At 37.0% G+C, this 27,183-nt stretch overlaps 1 protein-coding gene and 1 non-coding gene across 2 annotated transcripts; both read left to right on the top strand.

The window, feature by feature from the left end:
• Positions 1-1,437: 1,437 nt before the first annotated feature.
• LOC107608181 (putative serine/threonine-protein kinase PBL25) lies at positions 1,438-6,054 on the top strand. Its single transcript, XM_016310053.3, has 5 exons — positions 1,438-2,248; positions 2,877-3,097; positions 3,564-3,753; positions 4,339-4,730; positions 5,509-6,054. Exons 1-5 carry the CDS (start codon positions 2,101-2,103, stop codon positions 5,896-5,898), a joined length of 1,341 nt encoding a protein of 446 aa, XP_016165539.1. The 5' UTR covers positions 1,438-2,100; the 3' UTR covers positions 5,899-6,054.
• A 12,639-nt stretch (positions 6,055-18,693) lies between these two features.
• LOC148553222 (small nucleolar RNA R71) lies at positions 18,694-18,800 on the top strand. The gene has a single exon (XR_015893356.1). It is a non-coding gene; the product is annotated as a small nucleolar RNA R71 (small nucleolar RNA).
• Positions 18,801-27,183: the final 8,383 nt, after the last annotated feature.

Genomic DNA, 27,183 nt, shown 5'->3' with positions numbered 1-27,183 from the left:
TTTCCAAATCAATACCCAAGGATTTTAAAACGGACATTTTAGTCCCTAAAAAATACTAATATACAGATCAATTCCCAATGTTTTTCTCCATCAGACATAATAGTCCTCCATCCAAAAAAATAAAATAAAATAAAATAATAATAATAATTATTATTAATTGCACAATCATACTATATCATGATTTTTTTTTTGTATTTTATAGACAAAAATAATGATAAATTTATTCATTAGATTCTTATGTATATATTTCTAATATAAATAAATATATATATATATATAGTCACTCAATAATAATAATAATAATAATAATAATAATAATAATAATAATAATAATAATAATAATAAAGATTATTCTACAAAAAATTTAAGGTTGAAACTATTTGATATTTTTATATTTAATATAATCAAAAGATGTCCTACTTTAAAAAACATATTTGTATTAAAAGAAAATGTTCTAATTTGGATTTCAAAGCATCATTATAAACTTAGCTGTGTGCATGTGGATGACGATACTAGCATATTAATATACTCTTTTCATTAGAAACAAGTGAGGTGAATAATGATGTTTTGGAATCCAAATTAAAACATTTTCTTTTAATACAAACATATTTTTTAAAGTAGGACATCTTTTGATTATATTAAATACAAAAATATCAAATAGTTTCAACCTTAAATTTTTCGTAGAATAATCTCTAATAATTTTATTTCTTATTATTATTATTATTATTATTATTATTATTATTATTATTATTATTATTATTATTAAGTGACTATGTATGTGTGTGTATATATATACTTTTTATATTATTAGAAATACATACGTAAGAATTTAATGAATAAATTTATTATTATTTTTGTCCAAAAAATATAAAAAAATTATGGTACAGGATTATTGTGCAATTATTACTAATAATAATAATAATAATAATTTTTGGATGGAAGAGTGTTATGTCTGACGAAGAAAAATATTGGAAATTGATCTGTATATTAATTTTTTTGGGTACTAAAATGTCCATTTTTAAAATCTTTAGAGGGTGATCTAGGTAATTACTCTGCCGGAAAATGAATTGAGGACTGATTTGTCTGCCGGAGTAAAACCTTGGGGATTAATCTGTGTATTAATCTTTTTTGGAGACTAAAATGTCTGCTTTTAAAATCTTTGGAGACTGATTTGGGTAATTACTCAAATTTTAATTTGTATTTACACTATTAAAACAAAAGCTATAGAAATTCTATATATAAAGAAAGAATAATATGAAAAATCAATTTTTAATAAATTAACATTAATTAATTTTGTAATTCTTAATTCATGTTTTTGAAGATTTAGAATTTATTAGAGTTAAACTTTAGGTTTTTTTATTTTTGAATTTAAATTTTAGAATTTAAAATTTAAGATTTATAATTTAATATAAAAAATAATTTTAAAATACTGAGATCTTTTGTTGAATCTTTCAAAAAAATCATGACCTCTAATCCTCTCATATCTCTCTCTTTCTTCTTCTCTTCCATAGCAGTTTGCATGCATATCCAAAATCCACAACTTATTCCCTCTTTCATCGCCATTTTATGCGCTAAAACCATAAAATTACATCAACATGCTTGACCTGACGTCCTGACCTGACCCACTTCTCCTTCCATGGTTTCCCCGTTTCAATCTTTAGTGCAGTTTGTTACATAAGTTGTTAGGTCCACGTTGGTAACACAGAATTTAGTTAGATATTGTTGATTGATAATTGGATTTTACTTATTCAATCGGGTTGTCCTTTAATACATTGATACCCTTCCTATTTTGTCCGTTTTGTTTGTTTTGTTTTGTTTTAATTTGGTGCTTCCTTTTTTACATGGTTTCTAAGATAAAGAAACCAACAGTCCAAACTATATAGGATCTCCAAGTTCTTCATTCTCCAATTTTCAAATCAACTTGAAATTTTAGCACCTTTTTTTGTCAGAACAGAGATTTAGATGAGGAAAGGCAGCTAGCAATTATTATGGATCTCTAGTCTAGGATTTTAAAAAGAGATCCAAATAATTTGATATATTCATTGTTTAAGTTTTCCAGATTGAGTTATATATCTGAATCAAATAGAGGTTAGAGAAATAATGAGTTGCTTTTCATGTTTTTCAAGCCATGAAAAGAAGACAGAAAAGAGGTCAAGGAGGAGTGATCATAATAATCAACACCATAAAGCAGAAACGCCTCATCAACCTCTCAAGGAAGTAGCCAAACATCATCATCATCATCATCAAAGTATGAACCTAACGTTTATTCATTTTGATGTACCATGGATATATATGATACAATTGTCATTTCTTATCGTTACTTTCCCTGATTTATTATACTTTTTCGTTTATTTTATTACAAATAGATACCTTGAATTATCATGTATAAAAAAGGGACGTAGTATTAGAATTTCTTGAATGGACGTTAACATTAACACAAATAAAGTTATATCTTATATGTTTTCATCATCATATCATCTACCTAATTTTCTTCTGATGAGGGCTTCTAGAAAAAATCTATATTATAAGTATTATTACAATCTTTTATTTATAGAGCACAAAACCATTTGATCCATGTAGCCTATCTTTCATTGTGAGACTTGTTGCTGTTGTACTATGTACAAACATAATCCATGTTTTAAACTACGGTCTACAACCACATCATATAGCAATTTACAGTGAGATTCTGGTTTCCACTTAATTTTGGTTGTAACTTGACTAACTTCATGAGAACCAAAACGGGCCACAAGGCATATATCAACGCTAAAATGGACTATAATAGCCATAACGAACTCAAATTTAGTTACAAACACTCAAAAAAATAACACCACAAGGATCACAATGTGCCGTATAATACTCATTTTAATGTTGTGCAGATAATAATAATTATCAGAACAAGGCAAGGGGAGGCCAACAAACAGAATCTAAAATATTAAACAAAGAAGGAAACAAAGACACAGGAAGCAATAACATTGCTGCACAAACGTTCACTTTTCGTGAATTAGCTACTACTACAAAGAACTTCAGGCAGGAGTGCCTAATTGGGGAAGGTGGATTTGGTAGGGTTTATAGAGGACGACTTGAAAAGACAAACCAAGTAAGATCATTATTTCTTTGTATATTGAATATATTTTCACTTCAAAATTTTATAAACCTTTACTAAATTGATAAAATTCATAATATTAAATATTTATTTACTAATGATAGAAGTATAATAAAACTTACCCGTAATGTTGGTGAATCTCTATTCATTTATTTAGTTGCTCACTATTATATACGTTTCGTCTTTTTTAGTATTTTATATGAAAAGAAAATTGATTTCTAATTGTGAAATTAATTATTAAATGAAAAAATATATGGAACCAAAATGTAACCAGCCAAAAAGTAAACAAAACCGTTTAATTAAAATCACTTTTTGAATAATATGTCTGAAAACTGCTCCTGAGATCACGGAGACAAACCAAAATCCAATTTTTCATGGAACTCAAACACATTTTAGCTGATTTTTAGCTGATATATTTTTGATTCCCTAGTTGTTCTCTTATTAAATTAATTAACTACAGGAAGTAGCTGTAAAGCAACTTGACAGGAATGGATTGCAAGGGAACAGAGAGTTCCTTGTTGAAGTGTTAATGTTGAGCTTGTTACACCATGAGAATCTGGTGAATCTAATTGGATATTGTGCTGATGGAGATCAAAGACTATTAGTATACGAGTACATGCCATTGGGATCTCTTGAGGACCATCTTCTCGGTAAGATTCTCTCCTCGTCTCATTTTTATTGTTCACATTTTAAAATGTTTTAATAAATAGTAATGTTTCCATTGATACAGTTCATTATAGTAATCTAATAACATACTTTATTCATATAATTTTACTTTTAAGAAACTAAGTAGACTAAATTAAATTTTTTTGTTAATTTATAAAAAAACTATGATTAAATATTTGTATCATAAATTTTTTAATAAAACTAAATACATAGTAAATCATTATTTTATGGGAATTTAATTCTGAATGAATTTGTTATTTCAATATTTTCCTAGTTATTATTGCATTGTATGTATAGTCACAAGTAGCAAGAGAAATTTTTGTATGCTCTTGTTACATTTAATATGTATTGCAATTATTCATTTTCATTTATAATAATTGAAAGTTACATACATTACAAAATGAATCAATTATAACTACTTTTTATAAACCACATTAAATATACTTTAGAAACGAAGAAAATTTTATTCCAGTATTGCATATTTTCTTAACAAGAAAAACAATACACTGGCTTATAAAACACCATTATAAGTTATAACAAACATTCTAGCATAAAATTATTTCATGCAGATCTTCTTCCACAACAAAAGCCACTAGATTGGTTCAAAAGAATGAAAATAGCATTACACGCCGCAAAAGGGTTAGAATATCTTCACGACAAAGCCAATCCACCAGTGATCTACCGTGACTTAAAATCCTCAAATATTTTGCTGGATAGGGATTTCAATGCAAAATTATCAGATTTTGGACTCGCAAAGCTTGGACCAACAGGGGACAAGACTCATGTGTCTTCAAGAGTGATGGGAACTTATGGATACTGCGCTCCCGAGTATCAAAGAACTGGGCAGCTTACAGTAAAATCAGATGTCTATAGTTTCGGCGTTGTGTTGCTCGAATTGATCACCGGAAGGAGAGCCATTGATAATACTAGACCAGCAAGGGAGCAAAATCTAGTTGCCTGGGTGAGTTTCCATATTCATATTCTTTTTGCGATTCATATACGTATGCACAACATCAGTTCTTTTAGTGTTTTTGATAAGTTTGTTAAATGGTCACTTTTAACAGAAAATTGTTAAGGCAAATTTTTACCATCGATTTGATTTTTAGTTTATTTATTAATTTGTCTTTTCTAAAAGTCTTGTTTCTAGAATAAAATGATATATTTTTTCCAATATTCTTATTAAAAAATTCCAAAAAAGGATATACATAGAAAATAAATGAAAAATATAAATAGTAACTACAATTATATTAGATGTATACTAAAATTAATTACTAATATAAAGTAAATGTTAAAATATAAAATATACATTAAAAATAAATTAAAAAATACATATATTTATAAATAAATACATGATAGTTTGATTTTAATAACTGATTTTAGTATCTATATAATATTTTAATTTTTCAATGTTTAATAGTCCTGAATAAGTCTAAACCAGCTATGGATTTTGTTGGATTTTAATTGAAAGAATAATGGTCCGATGCTTGTATGATTATTGTGCTATGCAAACGAAGTTGTATGTAGAATGATTTTGATTTTGAGAAATACAAAGTTTTAGTTAGCAGATATTAATAATGTCTAGAAAAAATAGGGAGCGTAACAATTTTTAGAAAATAAACTACTAAGTATGCAACTAACACTTTTTAGTTATACTTCATTAAGAACATGAACAGCAATTTTACCGCCAATCTGGATATGAAATTTTATAAAAAAAATTCATTCAAATGAAACAAAAACAGGCATATCCAATATTCAAGGAACCAAGCAGATACCCAGAACTAGCAGATCCCTTTCTAGAAGGAAACTACCCAATGAGATCATTACACCAAGCAGTTGCAGTAGCAGCCATGTGCCTCAATGAAGAACCATCAGTGAGGCCATTAATCAGTGATGTTGTAACTGCCCTCAGCTTCCTAGGAACAACCCCAGTAGGCCAGGATGGGAATAACAATATCAGAATTGCACCCATTGACATGCCGTCACCGCCACTAGAGCGAGGAACAGACGTCGTTGGTGCCGCGGCGGGCAGTACGATCACTTTTAACTTAATGGATGATGATAGCATTGCTGAGCGACAAAGAGTTGTGGCTGATGCCATTGAATGGGTTTCCAATAACACAAGGAAATAGGAACCATACTGCTCTGATCTATCACCTTGCCGTGAAAGTGTGGATCCTCTTTCTAAATTGTAATTGTAATTAATTCACACTACGACTACACAATAAGTATGTAGTATCAACACATTCTTTAGTTATAATAAACTTGTACCAATTTGTTTGTGGCTATCTATCTATATGGAGGCACTTGTTCTTTTGCTTTTTTTTTTTTTGGACAGAGGGAGGCACTTGTATTAAATACTTGTAGTTAGCTTTCAAGGCACTTATTGTGTCCCGCCCCTAAACGGTTGGAAATTGAAAACAAAAAACAACGTTTAAATGTCAACTTTTTTTTTTTTTTATAATATCACCTAACTTTTTATAATTATTTTATTTATTTTAAATTCTAACAATAAATTATAAGTCACTAATTTTAAATCTAAAATTATAAATTTTACAAAATAATTGATTAATATTAATTAAATAAAAATTAATTTTTTAGCCTTTCTCATTTGAAAAACTAAAAAAGGAGAATATAGTAGATAAACATATATAGGCATACTCTTATTTAATAGGAATGGATTCTCTCAATTGTTAAAAAAAATTGAGAGTGTAAAGTGTGATCTCTAACTCTTCATTGCTCTCTTTCTCATATTTATTCTTGATCCCACTTATAAAATTAATGGTGGGAGATCACACTTTACACTTTACTCCCTCAATTGTAAAAAAAAAATTGAGAGGATCCATTCCCCTTAAGATATTTAATCCCAAATTTTGATCCATAAACGAAAAATGAAACCAAATTTCTTAAAGGTGATATTTGAGAAAATGTTAAAAAAATATAATGTATTTGACCGTAATTATTATTGTTAATGTTGCAAATGTGAGTAGTGCATGAAGTTAATCCCAGATCAAAGAAAACAAGGAAGAGTGGGGAGTTTATAAGTTGAGAGACTCATTAATTTAATACCTTAAGGTTTTGAGTTGGATATGGTGTCTTCTCTCTGAAGTCTCCTTGTTGGTTAAGAGCTGCCCACAACGGCCCAACAAGTGATTTTCAAGGTGAAGTATCGAAAGCCTTCCTAGCAAGGGTGGTCCGGGCGTATTTTAAATTAGTCATATTAATTTTTTTTATCACTTCTTTTGTTGGCAGTGTTAATGATAGCTGTGATGTGTCTTACAGTGTGGAAAACTCAAATGTGGTGGAGGAACTAGAAAGATTTTTTTAATCAAATCTATTCTTAAAAGATTTTAAATTAGCCATATTAATCTTTTTATCACATCTTTTGTTGACAGGCTAACATGACACGTTAAGGTACACATTAGCATTAAAATGATGCTTTTTTTGGGTTAGAGACTGTGAGTGAAACGATGGCGTATACATCCTTTGGTTTCGATTAATTAGTCAAATGACAGTGACACTCTTTGTCTCACCTCACTTTACTCTCACAAAAACCAGACTTCTAACATAAATCCTAATTAAACCCTAAAAGGGTTGAAAGAGATCCTAAGAAAAACTAATACTAAAGCTCCCTAAAACTATCTAAAATGTTGTATGGTTGTATGGTATGTTGCCCGCTTGCTAACCCCTCCATATAAGCTTCAGACCTTGGAGAATTTGGCCAAAAAGCTACCGAAATCGTGAGCCACGTGATTTTCTAATGAAGTCACGGGTCAAGACTTGTTCGTACACAAACTAATCTCAACTTATGCATACGCACAGAAGGTTGTGCGTACGTACACATTGGAGTATTCTTTTTCTTTGTTTCTCCATGTGTTCTTCCACTTTCCTTCCACTTTTTCTAAGTCATTCTTGCCTATTTGACCTGAAATCACTTGAAAAATTATATCAAGGCATAGAATGGAATAAAAGTAAAATTAAATGGATCAATTTAAGGCACAAAGAAGTATATTTTTATATTTAGACACAATTGAGGGAGAAATCACAAAAGTTTTCTATTTAAGTGAATAAATGTGAGTTTATATGATGAAATCCACTTAGTTTAAGCTAAAATTTATGATGCCCAGGCTAGCCTAGACTCTATACTTACTTAATCCCTCTAAATTACAAAAGCGGAAGAAAGTATGTTCTAGGTCTTCAAAACTCAGGTTATGTTGAACGTCATCAAAAGGCAGAACATCATCTACTACTCCTTTGCACGATTATACATTATCATAGGCAATCTCACTAGTACTCCATCAAATAGTCACATAACGGGAGCCTCATACAAAGGATTTAGGATAATGTTTGTATTCAAACGGGGTGTATTCGTTAGCTAGTCTCACAGTATTTACATATAAACAGAGAACGGAATTCACCCCAGACTTAGAAGACTACCTAGAGCAGAATTCTCTTTATGGAACGATCACCATTAGATTACAAAAAGGTACTCCTACTTCCATCTGAAGGGGTAGAGAAGGGATAGGAACTAAGAAGTTCTTAGTAGAGTCGGGCTAACTAGTCATATTAATCGGCTCCATCGTGCTTTTCAGACAGTAATATACTTTACAGAAGATAGAGAAAAGCAAAGAAAACAGATAAACATAAAAGAAGAGAAATAAAAATTATAGTACAAATAGAGAAATATAAGAATAAAGCACAATGCAGAGAATATGCAACAAGAAATAATGTGTACACAAGAATGATGTATGTCTAGTCCTAGTATAGGTGGTGCGCGCATTTATGACTCGCACAACTGAACCGACAAGTGCACCGAGTCGCCCAAGTAATACGTCAGGTAAGTGAGGTTCGAATCCCACGAGGATTTCCAGATCGATCAAGCTGTAGTTATCTTGCAGATCTTAGTGAGGTGAACAGAAACATAGTTGTTGTTTATTGTAGGCGCATAAACAAGCAATAACGATAGAAAGTAGAAACAGTAATTAGAGATCAGTTAAGGCTTCGGAGATGCTTCTTCTTTTGATTAACACGTTGTACTAACTATGTAACACCCCAATTAGCCTAAGCTTTACCTCGCGTCGTAAATCAAAGGTTAATCAAGCGTTACGACAATTCTAAAGTTGATACATATAATATATATATATATATATAGAATAAATAATATAATCTAGAAGCCTGATGAAGGATATAGCTCAAAAACAAGATTTAAAATCACAAAACGAACTAACGTAGCGTCTAACTTAAAGCTCAAGAAACAAATGTGATATAAACGAAGATAATAGTATAATAGTGTAATATCATAAGAAACTAGCCACGGCTCGCGGAATTTAAGCCGGCTAGCCAAATATACAGACAAAAGGAAACTAAAGTTTAAAATGGCTTATACAAGTTTTGTTCTCTCTATACATGCCTCTAGGAAAAACAAAAATACAAAAGTGAGAGACATATACATAATAAATAAAAAAGACTCCAAAAAGGTATCCAGATCCTCCACTCCTGTCACCAATAAAATAACTCACCGTGGTAGGTTGCGACCTGCATCTGAAAATAATAACAGAAATATGGTATGAGAACCGGAGGTTCTCAGTATGGTAACAGTGCCCAGTGATGTAGGATATAAGACCCCGGGATGCCAAAGGCAATCCTAGACTCTATATCCACCACAAGCATTCAAACTTAAAGCATTCTAAACCAAATAAGCATAATTATATAAATATTAACATAACTAAACCGGGTATTCTAGCTTAAGGGATTTCTATTCTAACTGAACACCGCTGTCCCACAGCCTTCACCAACCTAACCTCCATGCGATCCCATCGCCATCGCCTTCTGAACCTCCTCAATCCCAGTAGAAAGCACACATATATACAATAAAAGCAGTACACAAGTAGAAGCATATATAGCAATTAATACAAATAGCAATTACACATGTTATACAGATAGGGAAAGTATATCAACTCGGCAAAGCATACAAAAAGATAGAAAATGCACATGATAAATGTCTGTCCTACTGGCTGTGATATCACATTATCGGTTTAACTGCCAACCCGACACATCTCCATGGAGATGTTGCCCTTCAGAATCATGGTGTCGGAACCCCTGAGATATAGTGCTCGGATCACTATCCAAGGTTTTGTGCCTGTACGCTCTCATGATCCGAAGGGATGCAAGCGGGATCTATTGCCACTGACCTCACATCTAAGCGCAAGCGGGTGATGCACGGAAACTTGTCTCTTAACAAATCTCCCTCGACAAGTATACCGAATTGTCGTCAAGTAAAAACTCATAATAGAGTGAGGTCAAATCCCACAGGGATTGATTGGTCAAGCAACTTTAATTGGAAGAATGTTCTAGTTGAGCTAAGCAGAATTTGGTTTGAGAGTTGCAGAAAATTAAATGGCGGGAAAGTAAATAGCAGAAAATGTAAATGCTGGAAATAAAGAGCTGAAAATAGATGACGGGAAATAAATTGCAGAATCTTAAATGGGAATGGGGAAGATGATCATAGAAGTAATTGGCAGAAATTAAAGAGAATAGGTAAGATCAGAAATGGGGAGTTCATTGGGCTTAGGAGATGTTGCATCCTCCGGATCAAGTTCATTTTCATCTCTTCCTGAATCAATGCATTCATTGATCTCCTTGGCAATCTTAAGTGATTGAATTCCAATTCCTTGGTAATTCAATCTCTCAAATCTTGATCAATAGCCAATTCCTTGGTCCAATTGCTCATGAGAAGAGATGAGGTATGGTCACTGATTATACCACATGTATTTCCAAATCAAAGTGTTGGTAGGATTATATGTCACTATATCCATCCAAACCCCAATTTGGTCCAACATGAGAAAGTATTTCTAGCATGATCTCTTCATTCCTCTTCCAAGGTTCCGAAGTGATCCAAGTATGAATAGCTTCTTTTCCAAGATAACTACTCAATTGGATGAAGATTGAAAGCTTTCTAGTAAAATCAAGAGAAAAGAAAGAAGAAGAATAATGAAAACTATTATTGATCCATCAAATTACAACAAAGCTCCCTAACCCAATGAAAGGGGTTTAGTTGTTCATAGCTCTGGGAATGGAAAACAAAGATGGAGAATGCATTCTGAAAAGTTAAACTAGAAGTTGCAGAGAAAGTAAAAAATACAGAGAGTAATTCTAATAATGCCCCAAAAGCTCTTTCTAGTTCAAAGTTCTCCCTATTTATATTATTCTTCTGATCTTCTAATTGCTTCTTCAAGTCTTTGATATTGGCCTTTGGATCTTGAGTTGAAGCAGTTATCTTCTTTAGTGGGCTCAACTTTACTTGCAGAGAAAGTATGCAGTAGGTATGGACTTTAGCTTGGGGCGTTAGTGGTGTTAACGTTAAGTGAAACTGTGGGGTCGAGAACGTTAGTGACAATCACCTTTTTCACTAACGTTCCTAACCCAAAAATGGTCCACGTTAACTTCAACGTTAGTGGCACTAACGTGACCACTAATGTTGCTTCTTGGCCCTTCGCTAACGTTACTGGGGTTTACCTTTTCCAACAACGTTGAGAGTACCCCTTTCTCCCTACGTTAGAGTTCACGTTAGTATAGTTAACGTGGCCTTTAACGTAGGCTTGCCAAATCTTCGAGAGCATTAGTGACACTTACCTTTGTCACTAACGCTTCAAAACGCCCCTACTTCCCACGTTAGAGTTCATGTTAACTAGGTTAACGTGACTTCTAACGTGGTATTGATAGCCATCTCCAACGTTAGTGACAAAGGTGAGTGTCACTAACGTTCGCTCATCATCCCTCTTCTCCACGTTATCTTCCACATTAATCTAATTAATGTGACAACTAACGTGGCTCATAGTGGCTTAATCCAACATTAGTGACAAATGTGAGTGTCACTAACGTTGGTGATTCCTTGCTCCCTCCACGTTAGAGTCCACGTTAACTAGGTTAACGTGACTCTTAACGTGGCAAATATGAGCTTAGTTCAACGTTAGTGACAAAGGTGAATGTCACTAACGTTGGCATTATCTTCCTCATCCACGTTAGAGTTCACGTTAACTGAGTTAACGTGACTCTTAACGTGGCCAGCTGCCACTTTGGAACGTTAGTGGCACTTAGTTTTACCACTAACGTTGGAGTTCTACTTCACTTCCACGTTAGCTTTCACGTTAACATAGTTAACGTGGCAACTAACATGGGCTATGATGGCTCACGAAGGCGTTAATGGCAATCACTTTTCTCATTAACGTTGCAAGCTAGCCTCCATTCCACGTTAGTGGTCACGTTAGCTAGACTAACATGGCTACTAACGTGGTTCTTCCTTGCTTCCTTTGTCCTGAAATCAAGCAATAAAGTGCATCAAAGCTCTAATCCAAGTTATGAGACATGCATCATTCAATTTTGTCATTTAATTCATGCATAATTCTCATGAAATCATGTAAAATTTACAATGTTTGCTTGAATCAAGATGTAAGTGATTATTTACCCAAAACTTGCTTATTTCCTAAGAAAGTGCATGAAACTACCCTAAAACCATAAAGAAAAGGTTAGTGAAACTGGCCAAAATGCCCTGGCATCACAACACCAAACTTAAAGCTTGCTTGTCCCTAAGCAAGTACTAGAACAAGAGAATGATGAATGAAATGACTAGATGAATGAATCATTCTTGTGGAAGTCATGTCCTTGGTTTTATGGGGTTTCATGCATAGCAACTTAGGTTCATTCCTTTACTGACTTTCAGACCTTTATCATGCCTTGGAATACTCACTTGATGGCACCCTTTGAGACTGTTATTTATTGATCCCTTTGTCTTTCCAAGGTTTATTGCATCCTTAGGCTAAGTGTTCTGTGAGAGGGCGACTCTTTAAGATAAGTTTTCAGCCAACACTCCCGAACCAGTTAGTTCAAGGTGCTAGGTGTTAAAACACCCCTAAGGACTTACTCCCTCAAGTCTCTCTCCCTCATACATGCACACCACAGGCACATGGTTTGTTATTTTCTTTCCTTGAGGTCTTGGTGTCCAGCACCTCTTTGGGTTACTAAATGTTCTGTAGCAAGGTTGCTCTTGATAGTGGATTTTCAGTTGATAATCCCGGGTTAGTTAACCCAAGTTACCAAGTGATGAAGCACTCCTAAGAACTTATTCATCCAAGCAGATCCTTGGTACAAGAGCACCACAGACACATCCCTCAAGGTTCAAGTCCTTGGTGCCTAGCCTTATTCTTTATTACCTTTCTTTCTTTTTCAACTCTTAGGGTTCTTTTCCTTTTTCTTACTGGGATCTTATTATTTAGTTAGTCTCATGGGGTGTGTTTCAAGCATATGATTCAGGACAGATAGTTGCCTTCCCACCTTGTTGGTGAACTAACTTAGCTAAGTGATTACTACACCACAAATTTAAGGACTTACTCCACAAATTAAACTCCACTCTGGTCTTTCATAACATCTCTTTTTATTTAGCTTAAAAGGACAAACATACAAGTAAGCAAGGTGAAAATGAAGACAGGTGACTTGAACCAGCACACATATGAAAAAGGCAAGAAAAATACTAAAGACAGCATTAAAAAACCTAAACTAACATGGAAGCATGTTCTATTTCATACATGATTTTCCTTATTTAAAACTTGAAAAAGATGGGATAATGAGGGAACTCCACCACCTTTTACTCATGAGGTTGTTCGCGCTCTCCTTCTTGTTTGTCATCATCCATAATTTTTGCATCTTTCTTTGCCTTCTTGGATGATGGTGCACCAATTCTCCAGGAGATTCCTGCAAAGTCGTTGGAAGTTGCTTGTTCCCAAAGCACTTGAGAAATAGTTAGTATGCATGTATGCTTGTGAATTTTTGAACTTAACTTGGTGTGTGAATACCAAACTTAGTTCCTTGCCTAATACAGCAGGTTGAATACATGTAGAAAAGCTCATGTATTATTATCAGCAAAACAACTATGAACTAGAAACTAACTACTGTTAAGTGGTTCCCCTGATTGGTTGGATCTAGCAATTTTCCCTTGAAGGAGTGTAGTGTGATTCTAACTGAAATCCTTGGTAGAACACCAAACTTAGAATTACACACTCACTCTTGTATTGCTTTGGTGTGTAACACCAAACTTAGCTCCTCACAATACGGGGAAAACTACTTGTGATTTTTATTAAAATGCAAATGAAAAGAAAACTACCTTAGGTTGGGTTGCCTCCCAACGAAGCGCTCTTTTAGCACCGCTAGCTCGACGATTCCTCCATTATTTGAGGTGATACTTCACTTTGGGGTTTTCCCCTATGTTTCCCATGTAGTGTTTGAGCCTTTGTCCGTTCACAGTGAACGTCCTCTTTGAACTTTCCTCCATGATTTCTATGTGCCCATACGGCGAGACCTTTGTGACAAGAAAGGGTCTGACCACCTTGATTTGAGTTTCCCAGGGAAAAGTCTTAATTTGGAATTATGGAGGAGCACTTGCTGTCCTTCTTCGAAGCTCCTGGGTGTCAAATGGAGGTCGTGCCTTCTCTTTGCCTTTTCTTTATAAATCTTGGAATTTTCATAGGCTTGAGATCTGAACTCCTCCATTTCTTGTAGCTGTAAGACCCTCTTTTCACCAGCAGAAATGCTATCAAAATTTAGCAGCTTGAGAGCCCAGAGGGCTTTGTGTTCTAGCTCCAATGGTAGATGACAAGCCTTTCCATACACCAGTTGGTATGGAGACATCCCGATTGGTGTTTTGAATGCCGTTCTGTATGCCCACAGAGCATCATCCAGCTTCTTCGACCAATCCTTTCTTGATGCTCCCACAGTCTTTTCCAGAATCCTTTTAAGCTCTCTGTTAGATATCTCAGTTTGTCCACTTGTTTGGGGGTGGTAAGGCGTGGAAATCTTGTGTGTCACCCCGTATCATAGGAGGAGAACTTCTAGTGGTCTGTTACAAAAATGGCTCCCTCCATCACTGATGAGTGCTCGTGGGACTCCAAACCGGCTAAAGATATTCTTTCTGAGGAAGTTCATGACCATCTTGTTATCATTCGTTGGGGTTGCAATAGCCTCTACCCACTTGGAAACATAATCCACTGCTACCAAGATGTACTTGTTTGAATATGAAGTTGGGAATGGTCCTATGAAATTGATTCCCCACACATCAAACAGTTCCAGTTTTAAGATGAAATTTTGTGGCATCTCATTTCTTTTGGGTAAGTTTCCATCTCTTTGACATTCATTGCAATTCTTTACCAGTTCTTTGGCATCCTTGAAAAGGGTGGGCCAAAAGAATCCGCTTTGTAACACCTTGGCTGCAGTTCTGTCCCCTCCAAAATGGCCTCCATAGCATGAGCCGTGGCAGTTCCACAAGACCTCTCGTCCCTCTTCTTTCGAAACACATCTTCTCAGGATTCCATCTGGACACTTTTTGAAGAGATATGGATCATCCCAGACAAAATATTTCGCATCATTGATGAGCTTTCTCTTTTGATGTTTGTTGATCTCTGGAGGTAAAGCCCCGGTTGCCTTGAAATTGGCAATGTTTGCGAACCAAGGTGCTTTGTGAACTGTCATTAACTGCTCATCTGGGAAACATTCATTCACACTTGTACCGTGTGTTCCACCCTTATCATGAGGGATTCTGGACAGGTGATCCGCTACCTTGTTCTCCACTCCCTTCTTGTCTCTAATTTCAATGTTGAATTCCTGCAACAACAAGATCCATCTTATTAGTCTTGATTTTGATTCTTGCTTGGCAAACAAATATTTAAGTGCTGTGTGATCTGTGAAAACGATTACTTTGGCACCAATGAGGTATGATCTAAACTTGTCAAATGCAAAAACTATTGCCAGCAACTCCTTTTCAGTAGTGGTATAGTTTCTTTGAGTATCATTGAGGACTTTGCTGGCATAGTATATTACAAGGACTAAGTTCTCTTTCCTCTGTCCTAACACTGCCCCAACTGCGAAGTCAGATGCATCGCACATCAGTTCAAATGGTAAGTTCCAATCAAGTGGGGAAATGATAGGGGCAGAGGACAGCCTTTTTTTAAGTTTTCGAAAGCTAGCATGCACTTTTCATCAAAGACAAATGGTGTATCAGATACAAGGAGATTGCTTAAGGGCTTGGCTATCTTTGAAAAATCTTTAATAAACCGTCTGTAAAAGCCAGTATGCCCTAAAAAACTCCTAATTGCCTTGACATCACTTGGTGGAGGTAATCTTTCAATGAGTTCCACCTTAGCTCTGTCTACCTCAATGCCCTGGTTAGACACCTTATGGCCAAGGACTATTCCTCCTGTTACCATGAAGTGACATTTCTCCCAGTTCAAGACCAGATTGGTCTCTTGACATCTCTTTAACACCAGGGCTAGGTGATTTAGACAATTAGGAAAGGAATCTCCGAATACTGAGAAGTCATCCATAAAGACTTCGATGAATTTTTCTATCATATCTGAGAAAATGGAGAGCATGCAGCGTTGGAAGGTTGCAGGTGCATTGCATAGCCCAAATGGCATGCGCCTGTAGGCAAACACTCCATATGGGCAAGTAAAGGAGGTTTTCTCTTGGTCTCTTGGATCAACCACTATTTGGTTATATCCTGAATAACCATCGAGAAAATAGTAATATGCATGTCCTGCAAGTCTTTCCAGCATCTGATCCATGAAAGGAAGGGGGAAATGATCTTTTCGTGTAGCTTCATTGAGTTTTCTGTAGTCTATGCACATCCGCCATCCTGTGACGGTCCATGTAGGGATTAGTTCGTTCTTCTCATTGGGGACTACAGTGATTCCTCCCTTTTTTGGGACAACTTGTACAGGGCTGACCCATGGGCTGTCTGAGATCGGATAGATCACTCCTCCTTGCCACAACTTCATGACTTCTTTCTGTACCACTTCCTTCATGACTGGGTTTAACCTCCTTTGGGGTTGAATGGATGGTTTGGCATCATCTTCCAACAGTATCTTATGCATACATATGGCCGAACTGATTCCCTTCAAGTCAGCAAGGTCCATCCTATGGCATCTTTGTGCCTTTGCAATACTTGGAGTAGCTCTTCCTCTTGTTCTTGGCTGAGGGATGAATTTATGATCACTGGATAACTTTCATTTTCTCCTAGATATGCATACTTGAGAGTGGGTGGTAGTGCCTTTAGTTCAAGTTTGGGTGCTTCTTTCTTTCCATTCTTCTCCTCTATTGTGCACTGAGCTTGAACCTCAGCTGTTGCAGCTTCTTCGCTTGATGCTGATTCCTCCTCTTCTGTTAACCCCTCAAGTTCTTCTTCTTCAAAAGTCTCTTGTACTACATCTTCCAGTGAGTCCAACCTCATACATTCTCCTAATGGTTCCTGTGGGTAGTTCATGGCCTTGAACACATTGATCATCATTGTTTCATTGTGTAATCTAAGGGTAAGTTCGCCCTTTTGGACATCGATGACAGCTCCAGCAGTAGCTAAGAATGGTCTACCCAAGATGATAGAAGCCTTAGCTCCTTCCTTCATGTCTAACACTACAAAGTCTGCTGGAAAGATAAAGTCTCCTACCTTCACTAGCAAGTCTTCCACTATGCCGTAAGGAAACTTGAATGATCGGTCTGCCAGTTGTAAAGCCATTTTTGTTGGTTTGGCCTCTTCAATCTTCATTTTTCTCATCATAGCTACAGACATCAGATTTATGCTGGCTCCTAAATCACATAGAGCCTTCTCCACTATTATTTCTCCTATAATATAAGGAATCTGGAAGCTCCCAGGATCTTTCAATTTCTGGGACAGTTTATGCTGAATGATGGCACTGCATTCCTCGGTTAGTATCACAGTATCGTTGTTCTTCCAACTTCTCTTCTTGGTCATCAACTCCTTCAAGAACTTAGCATAGAGCGGCATTTGCTCTATTACTTCAGTAAATGGTATGTTAATCTGCAGTTTCTTGAAGATTTCTAAAAATTTGGAGAATTGGCTGTCATCCCCCTTCTTCCTCAATTGTTGAGGATATGGGACTTTCGGAACATATGGCTTCAGCTCTTCTTCCTTTTGATGTGAGTTGGAGGTGGGGACTTGAACTTCATCTTGTTCCTCCTTTCTTCCAATTGAATCTTTCTCTTGTGGTTGCTTGGAAGTCTCCTTCAATTTCTTCCCACTTCTGAGGGTGATAGCTTGACACTCCTCCCTTGGCCTTAACTCAATGTTGCTGCAATGGTCATGGCCAGGAGCTTGCTGAAATAGGTAGCCAATTTGTGTCTCAAGTTTCTTGATGGCAGCATCTTGATTTTGCATGTTGGATCGCACTTCCTCTCGGAACATCTTACTATCTTGGATCTCCTTGCATATGCCTTCAAGTAGAGTTTCAATCCTTGAGAGTCTTTCTTCTGATGATGGAGAGTTGAGATTGGAAGGATGAGAAGGGCCATTTTGACTTTGGTATGGAAGTTGAGAAGTGTTGTTAGGTGGGTGTTGATATGACCTCTGTGTGGAGTGTTGGTGAGCTGCATTGCTAATGGGGTTGTGGCGTCTCTGATCTTGGCCTTGATCCTGTTGGTTTCCCCACCCAAAGTTTGGGTGGTTCCTCCAACCGGGATTATATGTTTTGGAGTATGGGTCATGGTGCTGCCTAGGTGAATTTCCAATGTAGTTGGCTTGTTCCTGATCACCCTCTGCTTCTTCATTCACTCCTTCTTGAGCTGCTACTGAAGTGGTGATTGCTGCCACTTGATTCCTCTCCATCTTTTTGGTAAGGTCAGCCAACTGCTTGGTAATAAGCTTGTTTTGAGCTAGCAGTGCATCCACATTGTTCAGCTCTATCACTCCTCTAGTGTTGCCTCTTTTAGAAGCATAGAAGTAGTCATTCTCTACTACAGTCTCAATGACATCTATGGCTTCTTCAATGGTCTTCTTCTTGTTCAGAGATCCCCCGGATGAGTGGTCTACTGCCTTCTTTGATTCATACGAAAGGCCTTCATAGAAAATGTGCAACTGCACCCATTCATTGAACATATCTGGCGGGCATCTTCTTGTCAGGTCCTTAAACCTCTCCCATGCTTCATATAGAGTCTCACCATCTTGCTGCCTGAAGGTTTGTACCTTAGCTCTCAACCTGTTGATTCGTTGAGGAGGATAGAATCTTGCCAAGAATTTGTTCACCACGTCTTCCCAGGTTGCTAAACTCTTCTTTGGAAAGGATTCCAGCCATTTAGATGCTTTGTCCTTGAGTGAGAAGGGAAACAGAAGTAGTCTATAGGTGTTAGGGTGAACACCATTAGACTTTACAGTATCGCATATCCTCAGGAAGGTGGTTAGATGTTGATTGGGGTCTTCTTGGACACTTCCTCCGAATGAACAATTGTTCTGAACAAGGGTGATGAGCTGTGGCTTTAGTTCAAAGTTGTTGGCATGTATGGTTGGCCTTTGGATGCTACTTCCACAGTTTTCTGGATTTGGGTTGATGTAAGAACCCAGAACTCTTCTCTCTTGTCCAGCCTGATGCGTTGGACCTTCTCTGCCATGGTTGTGAGCCTCTTCTTCATGATGGTTCTCCATATTCTCATCCATGTCTGGTTCAAAGTACTCCTCCTCTTCCTCAGCACCAACTACTCTCTTCCCTCTTGCTTCCCTCCTTAATCTAAAGAAGGTCCTCTCAGGTTCAGAATCAAAGGTAGTTGAAGCCCTGCTTCTTCTACCTGTCATACACCCAATAAGGCACAAGCAAGAAAGATAGATGCAGATAATATTTTCTGCAGAAATGCTGTTAGTGTGAGTGATGCAATATATCAAACAGTTAGTGGGTCAGTAACCAAATATTAAAACAAAATGTAGGTAACACCACTAATGGGTGAAAGGTAAAGGGAAAGAAATAACTAAAACTGAAAGTAAATTACTCAGATGAAACTAAATCAAACAAAAGGAAAATGCTCAATCTAGTTATCTACCAATTTAATCATTGTTGATACAAAATTAATCCCCGGCAACGGTGCCATAAACTTGATGCACAGAAACTTGTTTCTTAACAAATCTCCCTCGGCAAGTATACCGAATTGTCGTCAAGTAAAAACTCACAATAGAGTGAGGTCGAATCCCACAGGGATTGATTGGTCAAGCAACTTTAATTGGAAGAATGTTCTAGTTGAGCTAAGCAGAATTTGGTTTGAGAGTTGCAAGAAATTAAATAGCGGGAAAGTAAATAGCAGAAAATGTAAATGCTGGAAATGAAGAGCTGAAAATAGATGACGGGAAATAAATTGCAGAATCTTAAATGGGAATGGGGAAGATGATCATAGAAGTAATTGGCAGAAATTAAAGAGAATGGGTAAGATCAGAAATGGGGAGTTCATTGGGCTTCGGAGATGTTGCATCCTCCAGATCAAGTTCATTTTCATCTCTTCCTCAATCAATGCATTCATTGATCTCCTTGGCAATCTTAAGTGATTGAATTCCAATTCCTTGGTAATTCAATCTCTCAAATCTTGATCAATAACCAATTTCTTGGTCCAATTGCTCATGAGAAGAGATGAGGTATGGTCACTGATTATACCACATGTATTTCCAAATCAAAGTGTTGGTAGGATTATATGTCACTATATCCATCCAAACCCCAATTTGGTCCAACATGAGAAAGCATTTCTATCATGATCTCTTCATTCCTCTTCCAAGGTTCTGAAGAGATCCAAGTATGAATAGCTTCTTTACCAAGATAACTACTCAATTGGATGAAGATTGAAAGCTTTCTAGTAAAATCAAGAGAAAAGAAAGAAGAAGAATAATGAAAACTATTATTGATCCATCAAATTACAACAGAGCTCCCTAACCCAATGAAAGAGGTTTAGTTGTTCATAGCTCTGGGAATGGAAAACAAAGATGGAGAATGCATTCTGAAAAGTTAAACTAGAAGTTGCAGAGAAAGTAAAAAATACAGAGAGTAATTCTAATAATGCCCCAAAAGCTCTTTCTAGTTCAAAGTTCTCCCTATTTATACTATTCTTCTGATCTTCTAGTTGCTTCTTCAAGTCTTGGATATGGGCCTTTGGATCTTGAGTTGAAGCAGTTATCTTCTTTAGTGGGCTCAGCTTTACTTGTAGAGAAAGTGTGCGGTAGGTATAGACTTTAGCTTGGGGCGTTAGTGGTGTTAACGTTAAGTGAAACTGTGGGGTCGAGAACGTTAGTGACAATCACCTTTTTCACTAACATTCCTAACCCAAAAAAGGTCCACGTTAACTTCAACGTTAGTGGCACTAACGTGACCACTAACGTTGCTTATTGGCCCTTTGCAAACTTTACTGGGGTTTACCTTTTCCAATAACATTGAGAGTACCCCTTTCTCCCTACGTTAGAGTTCACGTTAGTATAGTTAACGTGGCCTTTAACGTAGGCTTGCCAAATCTTCGAGAGCGTTAGTGACACTTACCTTTGTCACTAACGCTTCAAAACGCCCCTACTTCCCACGTTAGAGTTCACGTTAACTAGGTTAACGTGACTTTTAACGTGGTATTGATAGCCATCTCCAACGTTAGTGACAAAGGTGAGTGTCACTAACGTTGGCTCATCATCCCTCTTCTCTGCGTTAGCTTCCACGTTAATGTAATTAACGTGGCAACTAACGTGGCTCATAGTGGCTTAATCCAACGTTAGTGACAAAGGTGAGTGTCACTAACATTAGTGATTCCTTGCTCCCTCCACGTTAGAGTCCACGTTAACTAGGTTAACGTGACTCTTAACGTGGCAAATATGAGCTTAGTCCAACGTTAGTGACAAAGGTGAGTGTCACTAACGTTGGCATTATTTTCCTCATCCACGTTAGAGTTCACGTTAACTGAGTTAACGTGACTCTTAACGTGGCCAGCTGCCACTTTGGAACGTTAGTGGCACTTACTTTTACCACTAAAGTTGGAGTTCTACTTCTCTTCCACGTTAGCTTCCACGTTAACATAGTTAACGTGGCAACTAACGTGGGCTATGATGGCTCACGAAGGCGTTAATGGCAAACACTTTTCTCATTAACGTTGCAAGCTAGCCTCCATTCCACGTTAGTGGTCACGTTAGCTAGACTAACGTGGCTACTAACGTGGTTCTTCCTTGCTTCCTTTGTCCTGAAATCAAGCAATAAAGTGCATCAAAGCTCTAATCAAAGTTATGAGACATGCATCATTCAATTTTGTCATTTAATTCATGCATAATTCTCATGAAATCATGTAAAATTCACAATGTTTGCTTGAATCAAGATGTAAGTGATTATTTACTCAAAACTTGCTTATTTCCTAAGAAAGTGCATGAAACTACCCTAAAACCATAAAGAAAAGGTCAGTGAAACTGGCCAAAATGCCCTGGCATCAGCGGGACAAACCACCGCCCTTACGCTGCCGCCGCTACCACGATAGGCGGGATCCAACCTCGGCCCCTGCCGGGCACATAGCGTCTCATAATCTCAATATAAGTCAATACTTCAGTGGTTTTCAGAAAACATTTTCAATATCTCATGAATTCATCATTTCAGTTAGAGTCCCCGACTCATCTCAACCACTATCAATTCATATTTCCATACCTCTTCTCACTCTGCCAACCCATCCTCAGTACACCAGAAACCTAAGCCTCCATTTCTCTAATTTTTCATAATAATATCGTCTAAAACCCTTAAATCCTTTCCCACTTTTCAAGTATCCAAAAATATGCCCAAGAGTCCTAAAATGGTGTTATGGAAGCCTACAACCTCGTGGGGAAGGTGAAATAGTTGAAATAAAAGTTTAAATTTATGAAACATGGCGTGTGCGTCTGCACAGGCGTGTGCGTGCGTACGCCCAAGAAAATTTTGAAGGTGTGCATACGCAAAGGGATATGCATACACACAGGTACTAAAATTCACAAGCCTGTTCACTTGCACAAGCTGTGCGAGTGCCCCCAACAGACGACCCTTCCCGACTTGTGCGTGCAAACAGGGCTGTGCGTCCGCACAGGTCGCAATTCTTTATTAATGTGCACACGCACGAGCTGTGCTAGCGCTGCAAGCAAATAGGCTTTTCCTGCCTGTGCGTACACACTAGTCTGTGTGTCCGCACAGAATAAGATTTTTGCAGGGTTGTGCGTGCGCACATATCAGAAATCCTGAAATTCTGCAACTTTGCATAATTTCATATTTTCAACACCAACTTTGAATGATCATAACTTCCTCTACAAAATTTCAAATTTTACAAACTTTATATCAAATTAAAGGGTTTTCAATAAGCTTTAATTTCAAATAACTCCCAATCAATTTTGAAAACTGAGGCAAAAGTTATGATCGAACAAAGTTCACCAAAAACCAACTTTTACCTAAACTCACAAGGATCTCAATTTACCAACCTTCATAACTCAAACAAACCAAAACCACATTAATTCCATCCCATATCAGATTTTACCATTTTCTATACTTCAACTACCACTCCACTGTATATAATCATCAATTCCCATTATCAAAACATAATAATACCCTTACTAACCATCATTATTATCAGTTTCAACTTAAATCTCCAATATCATCAATTATCATACATTATCATGCCACACTTTCTCCAACATAACCAACGCTCATCAATTCATCATAAATTGTCATACCTCATCATTTAATACCGAACATCCATTATTTACCAACATATAAATATTAATTCATCATACATCATCAACAACCATATTAATTCAAACCTATCCTATGGGTCACTAGCCTAAGTGTCCATGAATATTATATACTACATAGAGAAAACCAAAACCAAACCTTGGCCAATCCCCAATATGCATCAAAACCCCAAATTGAGGCCAAGACAAGCTTTCAAGCACAATCTATGCCACCAAGAACCTCCAACAAGCGTCAACAAGCTCCAAACTCACCATAAACAAGCTATATGTTCAAAGATCATCACAAATCAACCTAGGGTTCATTATAATTGAAATTTCACAAGAGTTTCAATGCCTCTTACCTTTTCCAACAGATTTGGATGTCAAAACCCAAAGCTAAGCAAGGATTAGAGTGAACCTAAACATCCAAAATCACAAAAACTCACCTAATCAAAAACCCTAGATTTTTGGAACTTTGAAGGGAGAAAATGAAAAAATTTCGTAGTTACCTTATTACTTTCTTGAGTGGGTTTTGAAGAGCTCTTCACAAGGAACGCGTAGCCACAAACGGTGCAGCGATCGGAGCACCGTAGCTCAAGATATTAGCTTGTGAAGATGATGATGAATAGTAACTAAAACCCTTACCTCTCCTCTCTTCACTCTCACGTTGCTGCTGCTATTAGGTGTTATAAGTGGTTGAGTTTGCCACTTAATGGACTTATATAAGGTGGGGCTTGGGCCTAACTTGAGCCCGATCCAACCCATTAGCGTTTTTAGCCCGTTTAGCCCAACTTCGGGCCAAACCTTTAAAACTAACGCCCGGTTTTTCATTTCTAATATATTTCTATGGTTTTCGACTGCTTTCACTTTTTATTGCGCAGCATCGGGCAGACTTGAACCGGTTCAACCGGTTCGGTAGCTGATTCACGATTTTTTATGGTTTTTCACAGAAAACACATTTGCTAACTCGGAAGGACCCACTGAGTCCAAAAATCATATTTAAATCCCCAAATTCTCATCTTAACTTTCCAGAATTAATTTGGGCATTTAAATGATTTTATCCGTGAAAATTCGATTCTTACATCCTCCCCTCCTAAAAAGATTTTTACCCTGAAAAATCCGAATCACGCGATAAAATATATATATATATATATATATATATATATATATATATATATATATTCCCCACGAAGCATTCTACTTTTAGCATTACCGACCCAACAAGTTTCCAACGCACCTCGTTCTCCGATTCCCAAGTATGCTCTCCAACTCCTGCTCTTCTCCAAGCACCCTTAACGAATGAAACTTCCTTTTCTCGCAGTTTCTTCACACAGGTGTCGTCGATTCTTACTGGTGTCACTTAGAATACCAAGTCCTCTGTCAACTCGATCGACTCAGGCTCTAACACATGAGCCGCATCCGACGTGTACTTACGAAGTTGTGACACATGGAATACGTCATGCAAGTTAGACAGAGGGGGTGGCAAGGCTACTTGATACGCCACCGGCCTGAATCACCTTAGAATATCGAATGGTCCTATACACCTCGGATTCAACTCCTTGGTCATAATCGCTCTTCCAATTCCAGTTGTCGGTGTAACCCTCAGAAATACATGCTCTTAACATATCTTCCAATGTCTGAATAATCCGTTCTGACTGTCCATCCGTTTGTGGATGATATGCAGTACTGAGACATAGCTTCGTACCGAAAGCTCTTTGAAAAACTCCCCAAAACCTTGATGTGAATCAGGGATCACGGTCTGATACTATGCTCGACGGCACACCATGCAACCTTACTATCTCCTTTATATACAATCTCGCTAACTCCTCCATAAAACAGTTCACTCGGGTAGACAGAAATGAGCGGATTTGGTTAAGCGAACCACGATCATCCAAACTGCATCAAATCCCAACCTAGTCTTCGGTAACCCGGTCAAAAAATCCATTGCGATTCCTTCCCACTTCCGCTGAGGAATCTCAAGAGGTTGTATCATTTGTGACAGCTTCTGATGCTCTATCTTCACCTTCTGACACGTCAAACACTTGGATACCACTGTAGCTACATCACCTTTCATCTCAGGCCACCAGAACATCTTCTTTAAGTCATACTACATCTTTGCACTTCTGGGATGAATAGGAAATCCACTGTAGTGAGCCACCGACAACAACTCTTGCCTCAACCTCCCGACATCTGTATGCAAATTCTCCCCTTATATCTCCACAATCCTTCATCATCCTTAGTGAAATCCTCACGCCTCTTATCACCAACTGGTTGGAACAATTTCTGAAGCTTCCGCTCATCTTGCTGAGCCCTCTGAATCTCCGTCTTAACCGTGCCTGAAATCTGCAACTGGTTCAAACAAGTTCTTCCGGCAACCTCACCAATGTCCAGCTTAAGATCCACAAGCTTGTCCACTAGCTCCTCTTCCTTGATTCTCATCCAAGCAATTGTTAAAGATCTCGGACTCAATGCGTCTGCGACCACCTTCGCCTTTCCAGGTGATAACTCATTTTAAAATCGTAGTCCTTAAGCAACTCCATCCATCTTCTCTGATGCATATTAAGCTCTTTCTGATTAAAGATGTACTGAAGACTCTTATGATAAAAAAAAAGACGCTAAACCTCACTCCAAACAAGTGGTACTTCCAAATCTTCAGTGCAAACACAATTGCCACTAATTCCAAGTCAAGAGTTGGGTAGTTCACCTCACGCAGTCTCAGCTAACGGATGCGTAAGCCACCACATTCCGGTGTTGCATCAACACGTAACCTAAACCCTTCAGAGAAGCATCACATCATACTTCGAACGGTTCATGCGGTTCCGATAAGATTAAAATAGGTGCTGACGTTAACTTCTGCTTCAAGGTTTGGAAACTCTCTTCACACTCCGACATCCACACAAATGGCACTTCCTTTCTTGTCAACTTAGTCATTGGTAGTGCAATCCAGGAAAATCCTTCAATGAATCTCCGGTAATATCCGGCTAAACCCAAGAGGCTTCTGACTTCCGTCACCGTTGTCGGTCTTTCCCATTCCATCACCGTTTCCACCTTTGAAGGATCTACAGCTATTCCCCCTTTGCTCACCACGTGACCTAAGAACTTCACTTCCTCTTTCCAGAACTCACACGTCGACAACTTAGCGTACAACTTCTGCTGCGTCACTCTGATAATCGACATTAAGAATCCGAAAATTTTCCTTAAACCAAATACCAATTTTGTAACATTTGTCAAAACCTTTAAAAAAATTTCAATCTAAATGAGCCCATTGTTAAAACTTTGTCAAAAGAGTAAAAAATCGTTTATTTGTAAATCAAACATTTTAAGGTATGATTTTCCTAAATTCATTGAAACCCTTAAATCAAAATCTTTCAATTTAAATCCCTTTTGATAAGTTAAAATTTACAAACCAAAATCACAAGTTAACAAAATCTTAGGACTCACTTTCCTTTTTGAATTGTATCATTTGATCAAAAGTTTCAATCTTAGTTCCAAAACCAAATCATTCAAAACGGTTCATTCTAGACCAGATCACTGTTGAATTTTTTTGAAAGGATTCAAAATAGTTTACTCGGAAGTTGCCTACTTCAAATCATGATTTTCTTAAATTAAACTTTTCAAATTGAATCCCTTTCGATAAGAGAAGTTGGAAACTATTTTTACAATTGAACAAAGTCAGAGAACTCACTGTTCGTTTAAACCATATTTTTTAAATCAAGAGTTCCGACTAACTTTCAAAACCGAAAGCCAAAGTTGCAAACAAGATTAGAAATCATTCTAAACCTTAAAACAGCAAAAATCATAGTTAAAAACCGCAAAGGCGTCGTCAGTACTTCCGTTGCCACTATTGCTGAACCACGCCCATCACCCATGCAGGGAACCGCCATGACTTCTAGTCATACCTGTA

The sequence above is a fragment of the Arachis ipaensis genome, chromosome B7 (genome assembly GCF_059453495.1).
Source record: "Arachis ipaensis isolate K30076 ecotype BB chromosome B7, ASM5945349v1, whole genome shotgun sequence".
NCBI lineage: Eukaryota > Viridiplantae > Streptophyta > Magnoliopsida > Fabales > Fabaceae > Arachis > Arachis ipaensis.
Note: the sequence above shows the minus strand (reverse complement) of the source record. Positions and strands in the feature narration are given on the sequence as shown.

Excerpts from the sequence above, each read along its gene's own strand:
- LOC107608181 (XM_016310053.3), top strand. The coding sequence starts at position 2,101 with ATGAGTTGCTTTTCATGTTTTTCAAGCCATGAAAAGAAGACAGAAAAG. Across the intron at positions 3,754-4,338 it reads TCTTGAGGACCATCTTCTCG|ATCTTCTTCCACAACAAAAG; the intron begins GTAAGATTCTCT and ends TATTTCATGCAG. Across the intron at positions 4,731-5,508 it reads AGCAAAATCTAGTTGCCTGG|GCATATCCAATATTCAAGGA; the intron begins GTGAGTTTCCAT and ends AAACAAAAACAG.